This window comes from Mastigoproctus giganteus, chromosome 12 (genome assembly GCF_048544385.1).
Source record: "Mastigoproctus giganteus isolate SK-2022 chromosome 12, ASM4854438v1, whole genome shotgun sequence".
NCBI lineage: Eukaryota > Metazoa > Arthropoda > Arachnida > Uropygi > Thelyphonidae > Mastigoproctus > Mastigoproctus giganteus.
The window spans coordinates 62751166-62774415 of NC_143586.1; the positions used below are offsets into that span (position 1 = coordinate 62751166).

Genomic DNA, 23250 nt, shown 5'->3' on the forward strand with positions numbered 1-23250 from the left:
TTACATATCGTAATTGGCTTGTTTCCAATTCTTCAGTTTCATTTTCTGCTACACCAAAGCTTGCAACAATTCTAAAGCAGTTATCAATCAGTCCAAACTAGATTTTGAACAGGCTAAGAGTAGAAAGCTTGCTTCTTGCTCTAATGGTAGCCGAGTATTCTGGTCTCTTGCCAAAGCTATTGGCCACAACTTTTGCCCATCTCTGCTCCCACCTCTGTCAAAACCAGATGGTTCTGTTATCACTTCAGCCAAGGATAAAGCTGACCTGCTAGCATCCCATTTTTCTTCCAACTCATGTATTAATGATTTTGGTAAAACACTTCCCACCATTCCTAACACACTCCATTCAATGCTTCCTGTGGTCTTCCGTCAAAAAGGATGACAGAAGGTTTTGATGAATCTTGATTCTAAGAAAGCTCCAAGTCCTGATGGTATTCCCCACTTGTTCTTAAAACCTGTGCTCCTGAACTTGCTCCTGTTCTTTGCTGCCTTTTTTCACTTTCGTATTCCAAAGGTGTTTTTCCTTGTGCTTGGAAATTTGCTCATATCTGGTCAGTTCCTAAAAAGGGTGACAAATCCCTCCCATCCAATTATCATCCCATTACAATGACTTCTACTGTTTCTAAAGTAATGGAGAAATCCATTAACTGCTAACTCTTAAACTACCTTGAAACCTTCCGTCTGATCAACGATCGCCAGTGTTGATTCACTGGTGATATTCTGTCCTATGATACCTGTTTAGGGACAAATTCAATGGAAAACTTTGGTGAAACCAAGTAGTTGCTCTTGACATCTCAAAAGCTTTCAATTGTTTTTGGCACATGGGTCTTCTAAACAAGCTTCCATCTTATGGTTTGCTAACTGTTTTTTGTAATTGGTAATCCAGTTTTCTTTCTGACTGCTCACTGAGGGTGATGGTAGATGGCTCTCTGTTTTCTAACTTCTCCACTAATGCTGGTGTTACCCAAGGTTCAATTCTTTCCCCCACTCTTTTCCTCTTGTATATTAATAACGTTCTTCGATTGAATGGAAATCCTATCCATAGTTTTGCTTATGATAGCACATTGCATTCCAATTTCCAGTTTGAAAAACCTTGCTCTGCTCAATCAGCTTCCACTTCTTGAATATCCGCTACCAATTCCTTAAATGGCAATCTCCAGATAATTCTCCAGTGGGGCAAAGACAACTTAGTTGATTTCAATCCTTCTAAAACTCAGTCTTGTCTTATATCTCGCAAAAAGTATTCTTCTGCTGCTATGCTTATCTTTGGTGACACTCCGATTTCTAGGCAGGATGATATATCTCTTTTGAGGATTACGCTGACTTCTAATCTCTCTTGGCATGAGCACATTACAAATATTGCTTCCTCTGCATCTAAAAAACTGGTTTTCTCTTTCGCACTCTGTTACTTTTCTTCCAAACAGCTGTTCACTCTGTACAAATTGCAAATCTGCCCTACCATGGAATATTGTTCCCACATCTGGGGTGGTGCCCCCAAAACCTCTCTCAGGCTTCTAGATTCCATTCAGAAGAGGGCAGTTGGTTAATTAATGACTCCTCTCTAACAGAGTCTCTCCACTCTCTGTCTCATAGACTTACTGTTTCTGCTGCATGCCTTTTCTACAGATACTTCCATGGGCACTGTTCTTCTAAATTGGCTTCTATAATTCCTGCTCTCTCTCTTTCAAAACAGTCCGAACACGTGCCGCCACCACCCAACATCCGTTTATTGTCCAACTTCAAACTCACAGAACCAACTTTTCATCTTCCTTGTTTATTCATTCAACTGTCATTTTCTGGAACAACCTTCCTTCATATGTATTTCCTGAAAATTAGTCTACAGAAATTCAAGTCTAATGTCAACAAATATCTTCTTTCGCCTTCTCAACCTCCAACCCAAGCACGGTACTAAGTACTATTGGTTTTAATACCACTCATATTTGGGGTTTTCATTAAAAAAAAAAAAAAATCTAGCTGAAGCTTTTTTTTTTTCTTCTTCTTCTCCTGCTGTTAGCAAGCTACTATGTTTCTATTAAAATGTTCAAGGTTTATGGTGTGAAGTATTGATCCCACATTTTCCTACCATTGACAACATGTACAAAATGCTTTCCTTCTGAGGATCTTTACAGAAGTGTTACGACAAGGCAGTTTTTTTTCTTTTGTGTTTTTGGCTAATTCTCTATGAGCCCATTGGGCCTTATCAAAACTAAGACTATCATGGAAAGTACGGTGCAAAATCTGTGTCCAGTTTATGATGGACTATTTTATGCAGTATCACTCTTTGATTATTCTTTTTGATATCATCAATTTGTGTTTGTATACTTTGTTGTGCTTGATACCGCTACTTCCATCCTCTGTGATATCTTAGTCAGCATGATGCGTTGCCACCTGGTGCCTCCATAGCCAGGTGGGCGGGAGCAGCAGTGCATAGCACACACTTCTTGATTAGACTGGGGTTCGAGCCCATGGCTACCAAATATGGAGGATGTGGAAAGGTCAAGAAATGACCACCGCATATCCCCGGAGCAATATGGCCTTAGTTGCTAATGCTCCTAAAACCAAATAACAAACAGCGTTGCCACCTGCCACTCATTTTGAGGGGTCTGGGTTAGATTCCTGTCAACAACTGAAGCAATTTCTAAAAATCCTCTACATTCAAGGCCAAAGTTAACTCCAGGAAGAGTGAGTTAGGTCAGTCCTGCCACGAACACACATTTCTATTGACAAAATATATGAATGGATATGAATGATAGCTGTTGATACCAGTAAAATAATAATTTGTTTTGTTTTTTTTTCTTTCTTTTGCCACTGTGTTTAGCAGTAACCGTATATCATCATCTTTCTGGTTTTTTTGCACAATTTCAGAAATTGTCTTTCATAGAAAGTTTACATTTCTTCCAGGCTTCAATTAAACTTTTGATGCATTTTTCAAATACAGATATTAATAATATGGGCTTCAAAGTCCATATTATTAACTGTTTATTATTAACATCTGTTCTGGTCATCTTTAGCCCAACGTATAGTGTATCTTTGTTTTCCATGATTTTGCACTCACTCCATACTCTTAGTTTTTCCAAGATATTTTTTTTAGGCTAATTCTCCTAATTAATTAATTGCTCATGAAAAGTTATTGTAATGTTGTGTCTTACTCGAGGTTTGATTTATTTTCAGTGAGTATTTTTCTCTAGCTGTATTGGATGTTATGCACCTACCCTAGAATAAAAATTTCTACCATTCCAAATGTTGAAATTATCAGAAGCAATTCACAACTCTTCAGATGGGTGATATTTTGACTGTTATACAAAAAAATAAAAGATAGTATGATATTTGTAAGTGAATCAGATTAATAAATTGGTTTATTCAGTATGAAGTGGTGAAAGCAGGGAAAGTTGTTAAGGGAGTTGCTGTTATTTAAATCACTTGGTTAGTGTGTCTGCTGGATATAGTGGCATAAATATTGTTCTGTGGTCTTATGGCCACTGTCATCAATTCTTTGTAGATGTTTATAAGAGATGGATATTCCAAAGAGGCCCAAGTTTTTTTTTTTTTAATCTGTTCTGTTTTTTAGGACATGTTTCTATTGCATCTTTAAAGTTGTGTTTTTTTGGTATGCAAGGCACATATCTTGAAAATTGAAGCCAGTTGAAGGCTTTACTGGTTTAATGTGCTACTGTTTGCTGGATAGTTGCCACTGTAATGTTTCTATTAACTAGCATTACTTGTTTTTGTCATCCATGTTTCATTGATGTTGCTGCCCCTGCTACAGTTATAAGAGATTGAACCAGTGTCTTTATACAGAAATATTTCCACTATTATGCCCCTTATTTTGTAGTTTCTCGTTTAAAAAACATTACTTGTTATAACACCTATAGACTAATGTGAATTACTGCGTGCGTGCGTGCGAGAGAGAGAGAGAGAGAGAGAGAGAGAGAGAGAGAGAGAGAGAGAGAGAGACATTGAAATGTTTGAGATAAGGCCTCTTATAGAAACAGTAGCTTATGCATCAATGTCTGAAAGTGTTCAGTTTCTGGTAAAAAGGTAAATTTTCTTTAACTATTCAGTGAATGTTATATAAATTAAAGAAATAATATACCTTAATTGATAAAATTGATTATATGCATTCTGTCAGCTTAACTGTAGTCAAATGAGACTTTTTGTGTATATATGACTTTGGAACCTAATTTTCAGAACATTTAAAGGGAGAGCTGGAGGATTATGTACGTCAGTTTGGAAATAAAGTGCGTCTTCTTAGGAATAAGCAACGTGAAGGTTTAATAAGGTCTCGCACCTTTGGAGCTCAAGAATCAAAAGGAGATGTGGTTCTTTTCTTAGATGCCCATTGTGAAGTAAATGTGAACTGGCTACCACCACTATTAACACCCATTTATCTGAATAGGTAAGATTTAGGAATGTGGTAAGGAAATATAAAGGGAAAAGCTGGCAGGTTTAATACCACATGATGCTAGTTATGATATAGTTAAAATTATCATTTAAAGATTGTAATAAGTACTGTTCCATATGTTTTACTGAAATGTTGAAATATTGAAATTTATGGAAGGCATAATTGATGGATGTAAATGAAATGTCCCAGAATCTCTTCTATTGAAATTTACAAAAAAAAAAAAAAAAAAAGTTTTTTGTGTTTACTTAGTAAATTTCAAAGTCAAATTTGTTTTACAAGGATTACCAAAAATATTGTAAAATATTAAAAAAAAAAAAAAAAAAGTCTGTCTTTTATGAATTTACAAACTGCTGCTTTTGCTTTTTTTTTTTTATGGAGGTCTGTCAAATTGTTTTAAAGTATGCATTTCTGTTATGCCTTTCCATTAAAAACCTACCATTGACTGAAATCATGATTGTTATTACTATGTTTATAGTATAATACTTGCAGTAAAATAAATAAAACCACAGTTTAATTGCATATATCAATATTTTTCCCCTTAACATTAGCCATTCAGTGGCAAAAAATTTTGAAGGAAATTTAAAATGTCGTGAAAAGTGTATTTAATGTAAAAGAAAGTTGAATAAAAACATCATTTTGCAGGCATGAATTTAGTTGAAACAAAAAAACACTAAAACCAGCAGCAATCAAATGTACCAAAACACATGAATGCCTTTCCACTTGGTTTTGGTTTTCTTCCTTCTCCATGAATAAATGCTTCATTGAGATATTTGGAAAAGTGATTCTTCTGATTTCTCTTAATTTTCATTTCTGATGAAAATTAAGAGAAATCAAATATTTGCATTTGCCAGATGTATCACAGTACTTATCTACTCTTCTCTGGTGATGACTAAATTGCAATAATAGATTAGAAAAATGGAAACTTATGTACTGGGGAGAATAAAAATATAAATGGTTGGTTTCATTATCTTAAAGGCCTAAAAAAAGTAGTAGTCAAGGATGACAATTGGTTTGAGGTGGTCTTCATTCTGGGCAGTTATTGACTAGACAGTGTCAGGTCAACAAAGAGATCCTGTCTCTGTGTTGGCATTGGATATGTGCCGAACTTGTGAGCAATGTGACACCATTTTATCCATTAACATGTATATGCTTATATAATCTAGACAACTTGTTTTCTGCTATACTAAATTTTATTTATTGGTGTAGATATATAACCTTTCGACTAGATAACCTTTCTAAAGGTTACCAAAACTTTGACCTTTTTAAACTTTATTTGTGACATGGTGCATTATAACTGTAGTTGTTTTTGCACCATAAAAAAAACAAAATCCAACCAACCACCTGAACTTGTATCAGAATTTGGGAGGCAGAGGAATGTACTCAGAGCAGTCGAGGAATAACAGAATCCTTGATGCACTGGTGCTGATTCATTGGGTTTCTGTTGTGCGACTAGTTTGATTAATTGTGGTGGAAAAGAATTACCCAGGAAGAGGATGGGTATGAAATAGTGACCCTACCTCTCTTTATACACACACTCACTCACCACTGAATTATAACTGCCACATCCTTGATGAACTATGCCAAACAGCTTCCTACACTAGAGCAATGGTAATTTGCATCTGGTCATGCAAGTCAAAGTGATAAAGTAGTAGTTATGAGACATAGTAAAGATATCACAGAATTTCTAAAGGGCATGCTTGTGGGAGCTCTTGCATTGGGTGCTTCCATATCAGAAATGGCACGTCTTGTTGAGGGCCCTCAGTCCACTGTGGTTAAGGTGTACAAAGAATGGTATTGAACAGTTTAAACCATCTCCCGCTGATAGAACTATAAAGGAGTAGGCAAGATGGATGTTTGTGGTAAGTGAAGGGTGCAGCACATTGTATGGGTTCAAAAGCAGCTCACTGTGCAACATTTGACATCACAATACAATATGGGGAATGCAAGAACAATATCCCAAATGATGATGCACCACAAGCTCAGATGTATGGGGTTCCACAGCAGACGACCCAAGATATGCTCTCTCCTCACCACTGATCATTATCAGTGGCGAATAACAACACACTTGTTGGAAACAAGTGTGGTGGTTGGATGAGTCCAAAATACCTGGTGCAACATGCCGACAGGCACCTTTATGTGTGGTGCAAGCAGCATGAGTGCATGGACCCATCATGCATGGTGCCCACTATCCAGGCAGGTGGCAATGGTTGCTTAATATGGTGCATGTTTTTCTGGAAAGAACTAGAACTCCTGGTGCATATGGGCCAATGTTTCACTGGTGAGGTCTACGTGCAGCTCGTAGTAGGCCATGTGCACCCTGCCATATTGCATTTTTTCCTGGACAGAAACTGGACCTTCCAAAATAACGTTCCCTGCCTGCACTGTTTGCAAGTGGTTCGAGGAACACAGTAAAGATATTACCCATCTTGATTAGCCTCCAAATTCACCTGACCTCAGTCCAGCTGAACACCTGAGGCATATGGACATGCAGTCATTATCCATTCCAACACTGTGGAAAGCCTTGAAGGCAGCATGGCTGCAGATCCCTGTGATTTGCCTAGGCATTACTCCACAGCTAGTGGAGTAATGCCTAGGCAAATAGCAGCTGTTATCCATGTGAACTGTGACCTAATAAAGCATTAGGTAGGTGGTCATAATTCATTGATCACTCAGTGTGTGGGATGGGGCTTTTTTTTTTCTTTTTTTTTTTTTGTTCCCTCTGAAAGTGTCCTCTTAGGTAGCACAGTTGGTACAATCACCATCCTCTCCTCACCAGATGGAAGAGACCCAAGTTTGAATCCCAGCAGTGATGTGAGGGATTTGTATGGGCCTTTTTCACAATGTGGTGAGTTAGTTGATCTCAGGCAAGGGTAACATGGTTTTTTCTTGTAGCAAACAGTAAGTTGGCCACAGAACACACTCAATTTACAGGCATCTTATATACAGTGCATGCAATAAGTCCTAGGTTGCTGATGCACCTAAAACCTTACAATTGACCTTCTGAAAGTAAGAAATTTCTAGAAGCCTCTTGTTCTTATTGTTGTTTTGCTGTCACATTCTAATGACAGATTCCCCACAGCATACATTGCTGTTAGTAGCCATTCCCTATTTTTAATCACAAATTTTAAAAATCAAAGTCACGAAGAACATTTGTTCCTATTTTTTTCTTCTAATTTGATAAGGATAAATTGTGCATTTCTGTTTAGTGTCATATGTTACATTTGATAATATGGACATATCTCTAATATATGAGTTGAGGGCATTATTTTGACATAGAGGTATGCAAACTTAAAATGATGAACACTGTTCTGCATGGATATCAAATAATTTATTAAAAATTCTGCACCTGGATTCAGGCTCAAAAAATAACGTTCATTTTAGAAAAGTGAACGTAATTCTTTGAACAGCATCTCTGCAGGTTCGCAATTTAAGACAAGACATTAAGAGTCTTTCTTGAGTATGTACATGAATTTGCATTTTCAAGGTCTGTCAACACATTATCAGCAGATTGTATATGTATGGATTCTCTTGAAACTACAATAGAAATATACTGCCGTTTATCAACTATGTTTATAAATAATAATTTTATATTTAATATTTATGGTAATTTCCAAAATTCACATAAAAATTAAAAAATTAAATTTTCTGTTTATACTCCAGCACGACAACCAAGTCAGTAGAGTTTACAATAAATCGTCAATACAAATATTTATCGTATTTAGTAGTCACGACCTTGTAGGGACCGGGTAGTAGGGAACCTGTGCTAAGCACTCTCACTCCTAACCATTTGGCTACGTCAGGCCTAGGAGAGTGTAACCCATTTACCAAGCTTTTAGACAATGTGGGCTTGCTGAAATTAAAGAAATTCTCTGATATTTGGATCCATAAGTTGGTGAAACATAATCAAATAATGTATATATAAATGTAAAGGATATTACCACAAAGAAAAAAAATTAAGTAATGATGATTTTTATTTTTATGAAATTTTGATTTTAATTGTATTTTTGACAATAATCTATGCTAATGTTTAAAGCTATAAAGTCAAAATAGGAAAAAATATTGAAAAGCATTCATATGCATAGTTTTTACAAATTTTCAGAATAGATATTATGGCTATTTTGAAAATTTTATAAAGCCAGTGCTGTTTTTTTAGTGTGGAACTTAAATTTCACCCATTCAGAAATTCACTTATTCAAGGTTCATTCTGTTCAGCACTAAAAGACAACAGTGATAGGTTAGTTAGTTACCGAAAAGTGAAGTTAGTAAACATGCTTCTGGTGGGGGGGGAAGCTTATGCCAAGAGACAATAGAAGTCAGGGTAATCTCTAATATATGCGATCTTGTCTAGAGATCTGAGTCATTGAAGATAAGCATAGGAGAAGTAGACTTCTTTTTGTGAGATATAAGACAGGACAGTTTTATAAGGATTGAAATTAATTAAGTTATCTTTTCCCCATTAGAAAATTTCCTGGCAATTAGCATTTAAGAAATTGATGGTGGTTATATTCAAGAAGATAAAGCCGTTTACACAGAGAAAGGTTTCTCAAACTGGAAGGTGAAATGCAATGTGCTGTCGTCAACAAAACTATGGCTAGGATTTCCAGTCACTGAAAGATGGTCATTAATGTACAAGAGGAAAAGAGTGGGAGAAAGAACTGAAGCTAAAACAGGAGTAAGCTCAGGGACACAGGTTTTGAGAAAAAGTGGAGAAATGCCATAAGGAGTAGGAGCTTTCTTGGTATCAAAATTGTTCAAAATTCTTCTGATTCCTTTTGATGGAACGTCACATGTGCATTGAGCAGTGTGTACTAGGAATGGTAGGATGTGGTATACCAAGATCATCAATACAAGAGTTAGAGGAAAAATAGGATGCTAATAAATTGGCTTTATCTTTAGCTAAGGAGACAATAAAACCATTAGGTTTTTGTAGAGGTGGCAGTATAGATGAGCAAAGGTTGTGGCCAATAGCTTCAGCAAAAGACCAGAATGTATGGCTCTCGGCACTTCTAACCTAATCTTTAAGTAGACTTGTCAGAGGTCGCTGCTGTTCTGCCAGTTTAATTAAAAGTTCACCTAAAAACAGCCAACTGTGTACAGACATGCTTCTAAACCTTCACTTCAGTGGCATGCATTGAATGAAACTAATCTATCTTTCCTCTTCTTCTTCCTCGATAGTGGTAATGTCCATCAAATATTCATTCACTTTGAACAGAGGAAGGCATGCATCTCTCCTACCCTTTCAGCATAGATTAATCAGATGACAGTCTATTTGCCACCAGTGCTCAAGGTGTGATAATGTCCGTTTTCTAAAGAAATTCCGCGTTTTCAGATTGATCAAAAGGTAATTCGCAATGCTTTATAGACTTATCTTTGAACATCTTTTTTTCTTTTGTGTACGTAGATTTGAATCACTTTGATTATTATCATCTGTAAAAGTCAAAAATGGCACAGTTTTTAAAGCTATCCCTCTATCTCTTATTTCCTTCTCTACCCAATTTTGCTAACATTTTTGTTCTTGCGCATTCATATATTTTCACTGTTTCGCTATCAGGAAATATATTTCTGAGCAATGCCCTTGCATGAGTTGAACTTAGAGGAAAATTGTTCTATGATAAATGATGCAAATAAGCATTTGGCACATATAACACCGTTATCTTCACTCTGAAATGCTACATATATTTCCCATTTCTTCCTACACATTGCACATTGTCCTTGTGCTTATTTGTTTGCAAATGTCTGATCAACATATTTCCTGTCACTTGAAACTGAATATCTACATACAGTATACATAGCAAATATTTTCCTTTTCTAGATTTTATAATACAGAAAATCTTGGATTTGTATTCTTAAACATCACTTTGGTATCATGCTGAAGGACATGGTTCAGCTTTGCACATTGTATACAAAGAAAACATTATTTAACATTATGGTTTAGATGAAATTTTGCTTCATGTTTTCCACATATTTTAAGCAACTTAGATTAGCACACCTGAGTTCATTAACTAGTGTCAAATAATGACACTTCATGCAAAAATTCACAGAATTTTTTAAAAAATTCTAAATTTGACAGTAAAGCTGTAAAGTTTTTTTTTTTTTTTTTTTTTTTGTGAAATAGAAAGAAAAACTTAAAATAGTGAGCAGGAGAATGGTACAAAAAATTTATTAGCATATGTATTTGCAGGCTTTGTCTGTTTGATAAGGTGTATTTGTGACTTTTTTTTACATTCCCTTAACATGTAGCTTCTTAACTGCTCAGTAATACTTGCTATTTATTGGCATTGTAGAAGAACTCTTTAATCCATGATAGTCATATGAAATCAAATCATACAAAATATTGCCAACTTTATAGTAAATTTTCATCTCTCCTCAATAGAGACTTTTTGAATTTTAATAGAGAAACTGCCATAGAAAATTATCTTAAAGCACCGAGAGTCACTTCAGAATGAATAGGATGGTTTTTAATGAAGCTAGAGTGGAAAAAAAAAAAAAATAGGTGTTCAAAGTGATCCTCATGTGATTGTTGATAGTTAATAGCCACAATATTTTCAAGAAAAGAGTGAACAGAAAGTGGACATGGAAGAGCCCAAATGGATTAACAACTAATGAAATCGACTTCATCCTCACTAACAGAAGATATATTGTGAATGATGTTACCGTCCTGAACAAGGTAAATGTTGGAAGTGATCACAGAATGGTAAGATGCACACTTGATATAGATGTAAGAAAAGAAAGGAAAAAACCGACTCGAGTAAATAATACGAAGGTCTTTGAGATAACAGAAGACGAGAAAGAACAGTATGTACTGGAACTTAAGAACAAGTTTGAGCTTCTGCAGACTGCTCGTGACCAAGATATCGACGAGGAATATTACAACTTTCTGAAAGAGATAAAGCCCAAGAAACCTATAGGGAAAAAGAAATCCAAAGAAGAAAAAATTAGTCAAGAAACACTTGTTATGATGAACCGAAGGTAACAAATGAAGAGCAAGATAAACACTGACAAGGAGAAAATTGAGTATACTGAGTTATGCAAAGCCATTAGAAAGAGGCTCAGAGAGGACATAAGAAGATTTAACACAAAAGTAGAACAAACATTAAGGGAAAATAAAGTACTTAAATCAGCAGTTATGAGCAGTAATACAGAAAGACAAATGATACTGAAACTGAAGAATACCGATGGTGTACTTATAAATAGCAGAGAAGGCATAATTCAAACAGCAGGAGACTACTATAGAGAATTATACAAGGAGCGAGAGAATGATGCCAGCAGTGGGAAAGATGGATCGCAAATTAGTAACACATACGACATACCCAATATCCTTCCTGATGAGGTAGAACATGCATTGAAGAAAATGAAGAATCAGAAAGCCCCGAGGGAAGATGAAGTTACTGTAGAGTTGTTAAAATTGGGAGGAAGAGACATGGCACAAAAACTGGCAAAACTCTTCAAAAATGCATTAGAAAAGGTGTGATGCCTAAGGAGTGGAATAATGCAATCATAGTTTTGCTGCATAAGAAAGGAGATAAATCAGAAATTGGAAATTATAGACCAATTAGCTTGTTATCCCCACATCTACAAGTTGTTCACAAGGGTCATTACTGACAGATTAGAAAGAATACTTGATGAGAATCAACTGAAAGAGCAAGCTGGCTTTAGGACAGAATTCTCAACTATGGATCACCTTCACATAATGTCACAGCTAATGGAGAAAGCAAATGAATATAAAATACCATTATGCCTGGCATTTGTGGATTATGAAACGGCATTTGACTCCATACAGCATAAGGCAATGTTTCAGGCACTGGAAAGACAAAGCATAGATACCCCATATATTATGATTTTGAAGAAAATATATGAGAATGCTACCTCCTTTATTAGACTAGACAAAGACAGTAATACATTTAAAATTGTGAAAGGAGTTCGACAAGGAGAGGCAATATCTCCGAAGTTGTTTACTGCTGCCCTTGAGGAAGCTTTCAGAAGATTAGACTGGTCGCAGAAAGGAGTCAATGTGAATGGAGAGTACCTAAACCATTTACAATTTGCAGATGACATTGTGGTCATAAGCCACGATCCCAAAGAATGAGGAAAATCTTAATCAGTTATGCAGAGTTAGTAACGATTTTGGGCTAAAGATGAATATGGCTAAAACAAAAGTAATGATGAACAAGTATGCCACAGAAATGGATATAATGATTGAAGGAGCAGTAATTGAAAAGATGGAGTCATATACTTATCTGGGACAAGTCATTAGCTGTAATAATGATAAGTGAATGGAAGTCAAGAGAAGAATAAATTTTGGATGGACAGCATTCAGGAAATATAGTCACATACTGAGGAGCAATATCCCAATTTGTCTGAAACGTAAAATAATGAACCAATGTATACTCCTCACCATGACTTATGAAGTGAAACTTGGGCACTCACCAAAAGAATGGAAGAGAAGCTGAGAACTACACAGCGAAGAATGGAACGAATTATACTGGGAATCAGACTGTTGGATAAGAAGAGAAACACATGGATTAGGCAGCAAACTCAAGTAAAGGACATTCTTATCAAAACTAAAGAACTAAAATGGTCTTGGGCAGGACACATAGCTCAAAGACATGATGACAGATGGACTAAGAAAATAACAGAATGGTACCCAAGAGGAGCTAAGAGAAAACCTGGAAGACAACGACGGAGATGGACAGATGAAATTCATGAGCTTGTGGGTAGTAAATGGATGGCCATTGCACAAAACAGAAGTTGCTGGAGAGGCCTTCATCCTACAGTAGATTGAAAATGGCTGATGATGATGATGATGATCTTCTATTATTTGACATTTTTACAGGATAAATTATTGGTTTAATCTATCCATAACTTGGAAAAATACCAAATACGGAGGATGCGGAAAGGTCAGGGAATGACCACCGCATATCCCCTGAGCAATATGGCCTTAGTTGCTAATGCTCCTAAAAACAAAATAACATAATAACTTGGAAAAATAAACATTAAGATTATTCTTAACATTTATATATTTAATATGGAGATGATGTAGAATTTTTTTGGTTTATTAAAGTGAATGAAATTTTTAGAACACCCTCATATATAGAAACACATTTATTACAGTTTTATCATTAATGTTACACCCTAATACAGTGGATTCTGGTTATTTGGGCCACTGGTTAATCGGGGCAGCCATTTATTTGGGGCAAATCTTAAAAAACAGAAACCAATTGAGAAAATAGCCAGGGTTTACTTCGCTTAATTAGGACAGCATGCCGTTTAATCGGGGCAGGAGACTGCAGCACTGAAGATCACCCTTCAATTGGCTCCGACAGTACCACGTGGTTCGGTCGAAATTCTGGAGGTCACAACCATAAAACAATAAAAACAATTAGCAGTCACCTGTTTATTGGGCTTTTCTGTTAGTGAAATCTATCATAAACGGACAGTAAACTTGATCTTATTGAATTTGCGATAATACTGACAGCTGGAATTCTGTGGGTTATTATGGTGGAATGTGTTTACACTTCTATTAAATCTTCAACCATATAAAAAATTAATTTTCAGCTCTTCTCTTCATTCCTGTTTTTAAAGCTTTGTAACTCGTTACTCCGTTCTCACTTGTGCGTATCGTGTTACTTGCAATTTGTGTGTGCCGTGTTCTTTGTTATTGATTGCTTATCTTTTTACTGTTTTAAATTTTAACCCCCACCCACAAATGTCAGTGAACAGAAATGTCAACTAGTTCGTATGTACATATTACAGTGCATATTAATTATTCGGATTTTCACGTATCATTTAATTTTTTTAATTATTAAGGTAATAAAGGGTAAATTTGTGCTTAATATATCTTTGCTTTTACAGCCTGTGGATAATATTCCTCCTATTTTCGCTAATTAGAATTGCTGTTTAATGGAATTAAAATTCAATTCGCAAATGTGATCACAATGACCGGCGCTTACTGCACATCGTATAGTGAACGGTACTTTACTGTTTTGAGTTTGTTGTAACTTGATTTGATTGTACAGTGAACCAATTGTAAAGGTGGAGGATACGCTGTATTTTTAACTATTTACGTGAAACTTCGGATAATTGGGGCAGCCGCTTAATCGGGCCAAAATGCACTAGTCCCAATGTGTCTCAAATAACCGGAATGGACTGTATTTCTAAGTTTTTAGGCAGGCATTTTTTCTTTTATTGTAATTTTTCCAAGTTTCATTCAGTAAGTATATGTATCCATTTAGAATATATTTCCTTTGTAAGAATACCCAGAATTATTTTCATTGAGCCTTTTTTTTTTTTATGAGATTTCTCTCTCCTATTTTTTTTTTTTTTTTTTTTTTAGAACGGTGATGACTGTTCCTGTTATAGATGGTGTTGACAAAGACAACTTTGAATACCGACCTGTTTATCATGGAAATGTTCATTATCGAGGTATATTTGAATGGGGCATGTTATACAAAGAAACAGAATTGCCCGAACAAGAAGCTAAAAAAAGAAAATATCATAGTGAACCTTACAAGTAAATAAATTTGTTTTACTAGGTTATCTTTGAGAACAGTTTTATATAACATGAAATTTCATTTATTAGTTTTAAATCTGCACCATTACATGTGATAGGTCTCATTATTTATTTTTTATATTATTTTTTCGCCTTCCATTATCTTTTTAAGAAATTTTATGAAACTTTATGCTTAATTTTATATCAGTTTAATCTTTCCAGTATTTAAAATTGTCCATCAAAGTAGTTGGAAAAATCTGAATAAAAATATTTTTATATAATTTTGTAATAAATAAATAAATTTCCATTTATTCTTGATATGGCTGAGGCCAGAAGAATATACATATTCATTTAGACTGCATATATATTGAATTAAGGGAAGCCAGATTTTCATTGCCACAGTTCACAATTGGACCATGCATTTTTCATGGCAGACACGAACAATGAATATAAGTAGACACTAACCTTTATTTTTCTCAAGGTATTGCTTATGGACAGCGCACACACACACACACACACACACACACACACACACACACACACACACACACTAAAATCACTTAATTATGTGAATTTTACTTTCAAGAAATTAGTTATAATCTACACCTAACCAAGGAAAGGGCATCCATTCTCCCTTCATGTGAGAATACAGAAATGAATAACCACTCTCAAGAGACAAGTCAAATAAAGTAGCTTAGCCCTAAACTGGAGAATCCTTTTCGACAATGAGTCATGTTCACAGCTAATTTAAACCTTATTACCAAGCAAACAAGACTTTAAATACTCTTGTGACACCAGGAAATCTTTTTTTGTACATGCATTTGTACAACCAGTACTCAGATAAAAGATTGGACATCTCTCATTTATGAAATTACTGTGTAGCTTCATTTCTAAGCTCTCTGAGATTAACAGTTTAGTGAAATTATGTCATATGTCTATTTTGGCATTTTGGGCAAATGTTTGCAAATAATGGAAAGATAAGATACCTTTGTATGTTCACAGTTGATTAGCTGCAACCAAATCAATACATTGATCAAGTCTTCTTTCCAAGTTCCATCTGATCAAACCTTGTATTCTTCATATCAAGGTTCAACCAGATATACTTTGGAAATGGACACTCCATCAACGTGTTGCTTTGATTTCAGCTGATCATTTGTGAATGTCCAAATTTTCTTATCTCTCCATTATTTGCCTTTGAAAACACCCAAATAATGGATGTACAACATGATTTCACTAAAATGTTAACCTTTGAGACCTTAGAAATGAAGATACACAGTAATTCCATAAATGTAAGATATCCTTATCTTTTTATCTGATACAGGTCGTATGAATGCATGTTCAAAAAAGCCTTCCTGATTCCACAAGGGTATGTAAAGTTTGTTTGTTCGGTAATGGGATCTAGCCTATCCACGAACATAACTTGTCAGAAAAGGCACTCTCCAGCTCCAGGACTAAGCTGATTTATGATATTATTTGATTTATCTTTTGGCAACTCATTTGAAATTGGTTATGCATATAATATATGGGATTATGGTGGGGGGAGGGGATATTTAATACAAAAATTAAATAAATAAATATAAAAAGATGTAAAGTGCATTGCTGCATTAGCCTAATGACGGGGAACATTCTGTTTCCACTAAAGATCGATCAAGCTTGGTCTTATGTCCACCTTAAATACCTTAAAACACATAGCATCACCCAATAGGCAAATCCACTATCCACTTAAAAATCAGAGACTTCCCCAGGACAGCTCTTTCAAAGTTTACTGGATTCTTATCAGCCAGCAGGTGGTATCTGTTGACAAACCTAAGAAAGTTTGAAAGCTTAGATTAAGTACAGTTGTTCACATGCCAACCATGTGAACAGCCAGTGCAGACAGGCTGCTAGATGATATACAGGATGATATATCATCTAGCAACTACATGATATAAGTTTGCCAGCAGGGACAAGAAGGTGATTATCTCATTGTATAAGGCAATGGTTAGGCCACATCTTGAACTCTATATAGAGGTCTGGAACGAGGCTTGTAAACCTATATTAGAGATCAGCTATGGCTAAATCATGTTCATTGAATCTGGGTGTAGTTGCATTTGTAAAGTTCCAGAAATTAGTAACTTATAGTAATTGTGTTGGGTGTCCATTACGCTAATATTTTCAAAACTGGAATCCAATTACAAAATATAATTACTGAAACCTTATCAGAATTACTAAGTTACCAATTTCTGAAACTTGACAAATATGATTATACCTGGATTCCATAAATGTAAAGTAGCCATACTTGATCTCTGAATATTAGGCATTCAAGTGCTTGTGTAGAAAGATGCCCTCACTTGCTACAATGAAAACTGCTTAATTTCTATTATGTTTCTTGTTGCTAGCCAGTCTTTATAACAATTGGTGTCAAAAAGCTCATTTCCAGTCTTCAGATTTGACAAAGTTTTTGTTCTGTTAGACATTTCTTTTAGGACACATGGAATTTGCTGAGTATATCGAATTTGAAGTGTCACATGCTTTGTATCTTTGATATTCAGAGTAGATGGGTTGCTATTATTTTTTGTATTTTTAAATAAAGGAAGAGGCATGTTTTTTAACATGTTTAATTTGTTTGGAAGAGTTACAAAATTCATGATAGCAAGTGGTTTTAAAAAATGTATTTGATTTTAAAGAAAGGTGACCAGTGAATCAGGTATTACATTCAGCTGTTGATAATATTGAGAGAGATTTTTAAAAATGAGACCAGAATTGTAGGAGAAAGGTTGGATTCTGCACCAAGACAATGTGTCCACACAACAGTGCGATATCAGTTCAGCTGCTTCTGGATGAAAAAATAAGTTCAGTTCTTGACCCCTTTCCATATTCTTCTGATCTTGCTGTATGTGATTTTTTTTCTATTTCTGAAATTAAAATTCACTCAAAGAAACTCATTTTCAGTGAAACTATTCTGAAAGGAATAAGTTGTGTAATTATTATTTATTTGTTTTTAAATAAAGCACCAAGATGTGCCAACAACTTGGGGAGATAAAAGGACTAATAGATTAACAGTAGCCACTGGCAGAGGTGAAAGTGATTCTTGCACTGCTTCTATTGGAATGAGCAGCAGCCTGGAAAACAAGATGCAGGGTATTTCAGAGACTGCTGGGAGTCATTCCGATACAAGTAAACGCATTTATATGGGTAGCTAAGAATAGAAACAGATGCATGTATACTTGCATGTACACCAATGCTAGGAGTTTGGTAAATAAATTTGATGAATTTGAGGTATTGTTCAAAACATCAAAGGCAGATATTGTTGGGATATCAGAGACGTGGTGTCACGCAGATATAAGGAATGCAGAACTGCAATTTGGGGAGTATAATGTGTACAGAAAGGATAGACAGGATAGGAAGGGAGGAGGGGTTATGCTATTAGTTAAGAAACACAAAATCCAAGCAAGTGCAGCCAGTCAACATCGCTGGACAGTTTAGTGTCGAGTCAGTTTGGTGTGACATAAGCACCGGTAGATCAAAATTGAGAGTAGGAGTGTTATAGGCCTAATGACTCTGATGAGTATAATAAAAAACTGTACCAGGAAATAGTGGGCCAGTAAATCAGAGAGTCTTATAATGGGGAAATTTTAATTTCCCAGATATTGACTGGAATTTGTGGGTTGGTCACTCACACACTATCAAGGATTTTGTGGATTTATTGGATGATTGTTTTCTACATCAGCGTGTTCTGGAGGCAACTAGAGTGAGCAGTACTCTTGATCTGATTATCAGTAGTGATTCTTCATGCATTAAAAATCTGCAGATAAAGGAACCACTAGGTGGCAGTGATCACAGTGTGCTGAAGTGGGATTTACTCAGAGGTAACTACCATCAGGAGTAAAGGGAAGAGTTTTTGCTTTTGTTAAGGTGACTATCGTGGTCTGAGACAGTATTTAAATTCTATATGGTGGGGCCAACTGATGATGTTACCAACAGCAAATTCAAAATGGGAAGCATTCAAAGAATTTATCCTGTAAGTTCCATTTAGCCTTTACATACCAACTAAGAAATATTGTTCAAGATTTAGGCCTAAATGGATTTCAGATGAACTAATGAGACATATGGCAGAGAAGAAAAATACATGGGGTACATATAAATTAATGGGTGACATGGAAGCCTATGATAGATATAAGCTGGTCTGTAACCAAGTCACAAAGGAGATTAGGCAGGCAAAGGCAAATTATGAGAAATCCTTGGCAAAGGATGCAAAGAAAAACAAAGATTTCTTTACCTGTGTAAACTCTAGAAGGAAAGGGATGAATCAGATAAGTCCACTGGATATTGATGGTTCAACTGTTGAGGATCCTGCTCAGGTGGCTAACAAACTAAATGAGTATTTTGCATCTACATTCACCCATGAGGAGTTATTCAGGGAGGGGAATGTCGGAGGTGAGTTAAATTCTGGCAGTGAGCTAGATGATTTTGTAATAACTGAGAGGAAAGTGAAGGAGAAATTTTTGAAGATAAACATAAAAAAGGCACCCAGAGTAGTAGTAGTAGTGGCATGTGATGCAAGAAAGCAAATGTATGAGCTTATGCAGCATCAGCAAAAAAAAAAAAAAAAAAAAAATCACACCATTCCCTCCAAATGCCTGTCCAGTTCCTCCTTAAATTTATTCAACCTATCAACTTCCACAACGACAGATGGAAGTTTGTTCCAGCAATTAACCACCCACTGGCTAAAGGCAAATTTCCGCACATCTATTCTACATCTGTCTTTTCTTAATTTGAATTTATGCCCCCTTAGGTTCGTAATCTGAACAAGTGGAAGGATCCCATCAGAATTCAGCGTGCTCAACCCATTCAAGGCCTTATATACCTCAATCAGATCACTGCGCAGGTGCCTAGTCTCCAGCCACTGCAATTTGCAGAACTTAAGCCTCTCTTGGTAAGAGGATCCCTTCATTCCCCTCACCAATCTTGTTGCCCTTCTCTGTACATGCTCAAGTAAATCTACATCCTTCCTAAAATGAGGCCTGTACGCAGTACTCAAGGCGTGGCCTGACCATTGCCTTATACAGAGGGATAATCACCTCCTTTTCCCTGCTAGCAAAGACTTATATATCATTGACAAAACCCCATGACCTGCCCTGGCAGCGTGTCTACATTGCTCAGAGAACTTCATATCTGACTGCACAATTACTCCCAGGTCTTTTTCATTTTCTACCACCTTAAGTGTAGTACCACACAGTTGGTACGTTTCTCTGGGGTTACTTCTACCCATATGCAGTACTTTGCATTTGTCAAGGTTAAACTTCAGTTGCCACTTCTTAGCCCATCTGCCCAAATTATCTAGATCCTGTTGCAGTAGCACACTGCCATTACTGTCATTAACAACCCTGCCAACCTTTGTATCATCTGCAAACTTCGACATTAAGCCTGATATACCTTCATCAATATCATTGATAAATATACAAAACAACAGTGGACCTAACACCGAACCCTGTGGGACTCCACTAATAACATTAGTCCAAGAAGAGCAGCACCCATTGATTACCACCCTCTGTCTTCTCGCACTTAACCATCCTTTTATCCATTGTAGCAACTTACCCTTAATACCATTCTGCTCCAATTTGTATAATAGTCTTCCATGCGCAACAGTGTCAAAAGCTTTCCTGAAATCCAAATATATGATATCAAAATTATTTTTTGCATCCAGTTCCTTTGTAACCACATCATAATATCCTATCAAATTTGTCAGACAAGACTTTCCCTTAACAAACCCATGCTGTGTCTGAATTATTGCTGCAGTCTTGTCTAGATGATCCTGCAATGCATCTTTACAGTGGATGGGATGTATCCAGTTATATTAAAGGAAGTAAGCAAACCCTTAGCCATAATTATGAGAGCTTCTTTGGACTCGGGGGAGGTACCAATGGACTGGAGATGTGCAAATGTGACCCCAATTCACAAAGGAGAATGAAAGGGCGACACAAGTAATTATAGACCTGTTAGTTTAACTTCTGTTCCAGGAAAATTAATGGATGCACTGGTTAAAGAAGCACTTAAGACTTCATTGAAGACATCTAGAAGACTTCAGTTATAGCTCGGACACAGCATGATTTGACAAGGGAAAGTCCTTGTCTGACCAATTTGATTGGATACTATGATGTGGTCACAATGGAAATGGATGCAGGGAATAACTTTGATATCATATATTTGGATCTTATAAAGACTTTTGATACTGTTGCACATGGAAGACTGCTGAACAAATTGGAGCGTGTGGCATTGGAGGCAAATTGCTGCTATGGATAAAGGGATGGTTGAGTGGGAGAAGACAGAGTGGTAATCAATGGACACTGCTCATTGTGGACTAATATTATTAGTGGGGGTCCCCCAGGGTTCAGTTTTGGGTCCATTTTTGTTTTCTGTATTTATAAATGATATCGATGATGGTATATCAAGCTTAATGTCCAAGTTTGCAGACTTTACGAAGGTTGGCAAGGTTGTTAAGGACACTAATGACAGTACGCTGCTGCAACAGGATCTAGAAAAGTTGAGCAGATGGGCTGAGAGGTGGCAAATGAAGTTTAACCTTGACAAATGTAAAATACTGCATATGGGAAGCAGTAACCCCAGAGTGATGTATCAACTCCGTGGTATTACATTTACAGTGGTAGAGAACGAAAAAGACCTGGGGGTAATTGTGCAAGCAGATATGAAGTTTTCTGAGCAGTGCAGATGGGCTGCAAGAGTAATAGTGTCTTGTCAATGATATACAGGAATTTTTCTAGCAGGGATAAGGAGGTGATTATCCCCTTGTATAAGGCAATGGTCAGGCCACACCTTGAGTACTGTATTTAGGTCTGGAGGCCTCATTTTAAGAAGGATGTAGAGCTGTTGGAATGAGTACAGAGAAGGGCAACAAGATTAGTGAATGGAACAAAGGGTTGCTCTTACGAAGAAAGGCTTAAATTTTGCAAATTACAATGTCTGGAGACTAGGCACCTGCGAGGTGATCTGATTGAGGTGTATAAAGCCTTGAATGGTTTGAGCATGCTGAATGCTGATGGGATTCTTCCTCATGCTCAGAATAATCATCTGAGAGGGTATAAATTCAAATTGAGGGAAGACAGATGTAGGATAGATGTGCGGAAGTTTGCCTTTAGCCAGCGGGTAGTTGGTTGGTGGAACAAACTCCCATCCTTTGTTGCGGAAGTTGATAGCCTAAATAAATTTAAGGCTGAGCTGGAGTAGTATTTGAAACGAATGGAGAGGTGAAATGGGAGTGTTTTTTTTTTTTTTTTTTTTTGCATTGTTATAGTCCACTTTGGTGGAGGAAACAAGGTTTGGTTTTGAGTGACAGGTCACTTTTGCATGGTAAATTATTTTTAAAATATAGAAAAAACAGGTTTTGGATGAAGTCTAAGAAATGGAATGCATCATAATTATTGGAGATTTTTTTGTAAGATGGCCTCCTTTTAGATAATTATGAACACTGTTATTACACATCCAGAAGTCAGCACTTGATCAGCAAATTTTAAATTATTGAGTTATATATGAATCATCATCAAAACTTTCAAAATTAATGAGCGGTTTGCATCCATATGACAAGACCAATTTTTAATCTATTGGTTATAAAAATTTAACTTTTGTTAATATCATTTACATACAAAATCTGCTGAAAAAGATGTTCAGAATATATTTTATCCTTACACATGTAGTGTGTTTGTTTGAAAGGATAAATTTTTACAGGTAGAGTTACATGATGTACCATCATGAATAGAATTGTCTACGCTTTTTGTGATTTATTTTAAAAAATGCAAAATAAAAACGAACTTTATACACGATATTTATTCTTTAGATCACCTACCCATGCTGGAGGATTATTTGCTATCAACAGAGAATATTTTCTTGAACTTGGTGCATATGATCCTGGGTTATTAGTGTGGGGAGGAGAAAATTTTGAACTCTCTTTCAAGGTGTGTATATTAAATTTAAACTTAGTTTCCTTAACTTTTAGAGCTATATTATCAATAATTGTTAACATGAATAAATAATTTTGCTATATATATATATATATATATATATATATATATATATATATAAGATAAATGAACCAATTTATTTAGTGCAGATATAATATATGATAAAAGGCAGAAGCAAAGAAAGTACAGTGCACCCCGGTAGCGAAAGGCTGTGTGAACGAAGTAGGGGGGGTAAAGAATTCAGCAAGGGTAATAATTGAAAGAATATGTACCAAGTGAAAATTTGAACAAACGACCAAGGAGGAAATACATTGCCAAGTCTTTCATAATTTTTGTGTCTTCGTCAGAGGTCATCCACCAAAATTATGAAAAAATATATAGCAATGCTCTTACTTCTGTTTCCG

General features: G+C 35.9%; 1 protein-coding gene across 2 annotated transcripts in view; it reads left to right on the forward strand.

Annotated features, from left to right (window-relative positions):
- The window catches only part of Pgant7 (N-acetylgalactosaminyltransferase 7), a 103045-nt gene that overhangs the window by 35002 nt on the left and 44793 nt on the right, over window positions 1-23250 (forward strand). For both annotated transcript variants that reach the window (XM_090385997.1, XM_090385998.1), the window contains 3 exons: window positions 4189-4396; window positions 14736-14912; window positions 22723-22840. In XM_090385997.1, coding sequence (XP_090242123.1) covers window positions 4189-4396; window positions 14736-14912; window positions 22723-22840 — 503 coding nt within the window. The remainder of the gene's footprint in view (window positions 1-4188; window positions 4397-14735; window positions 14913-22722; window positions 22841-23250) is intronic.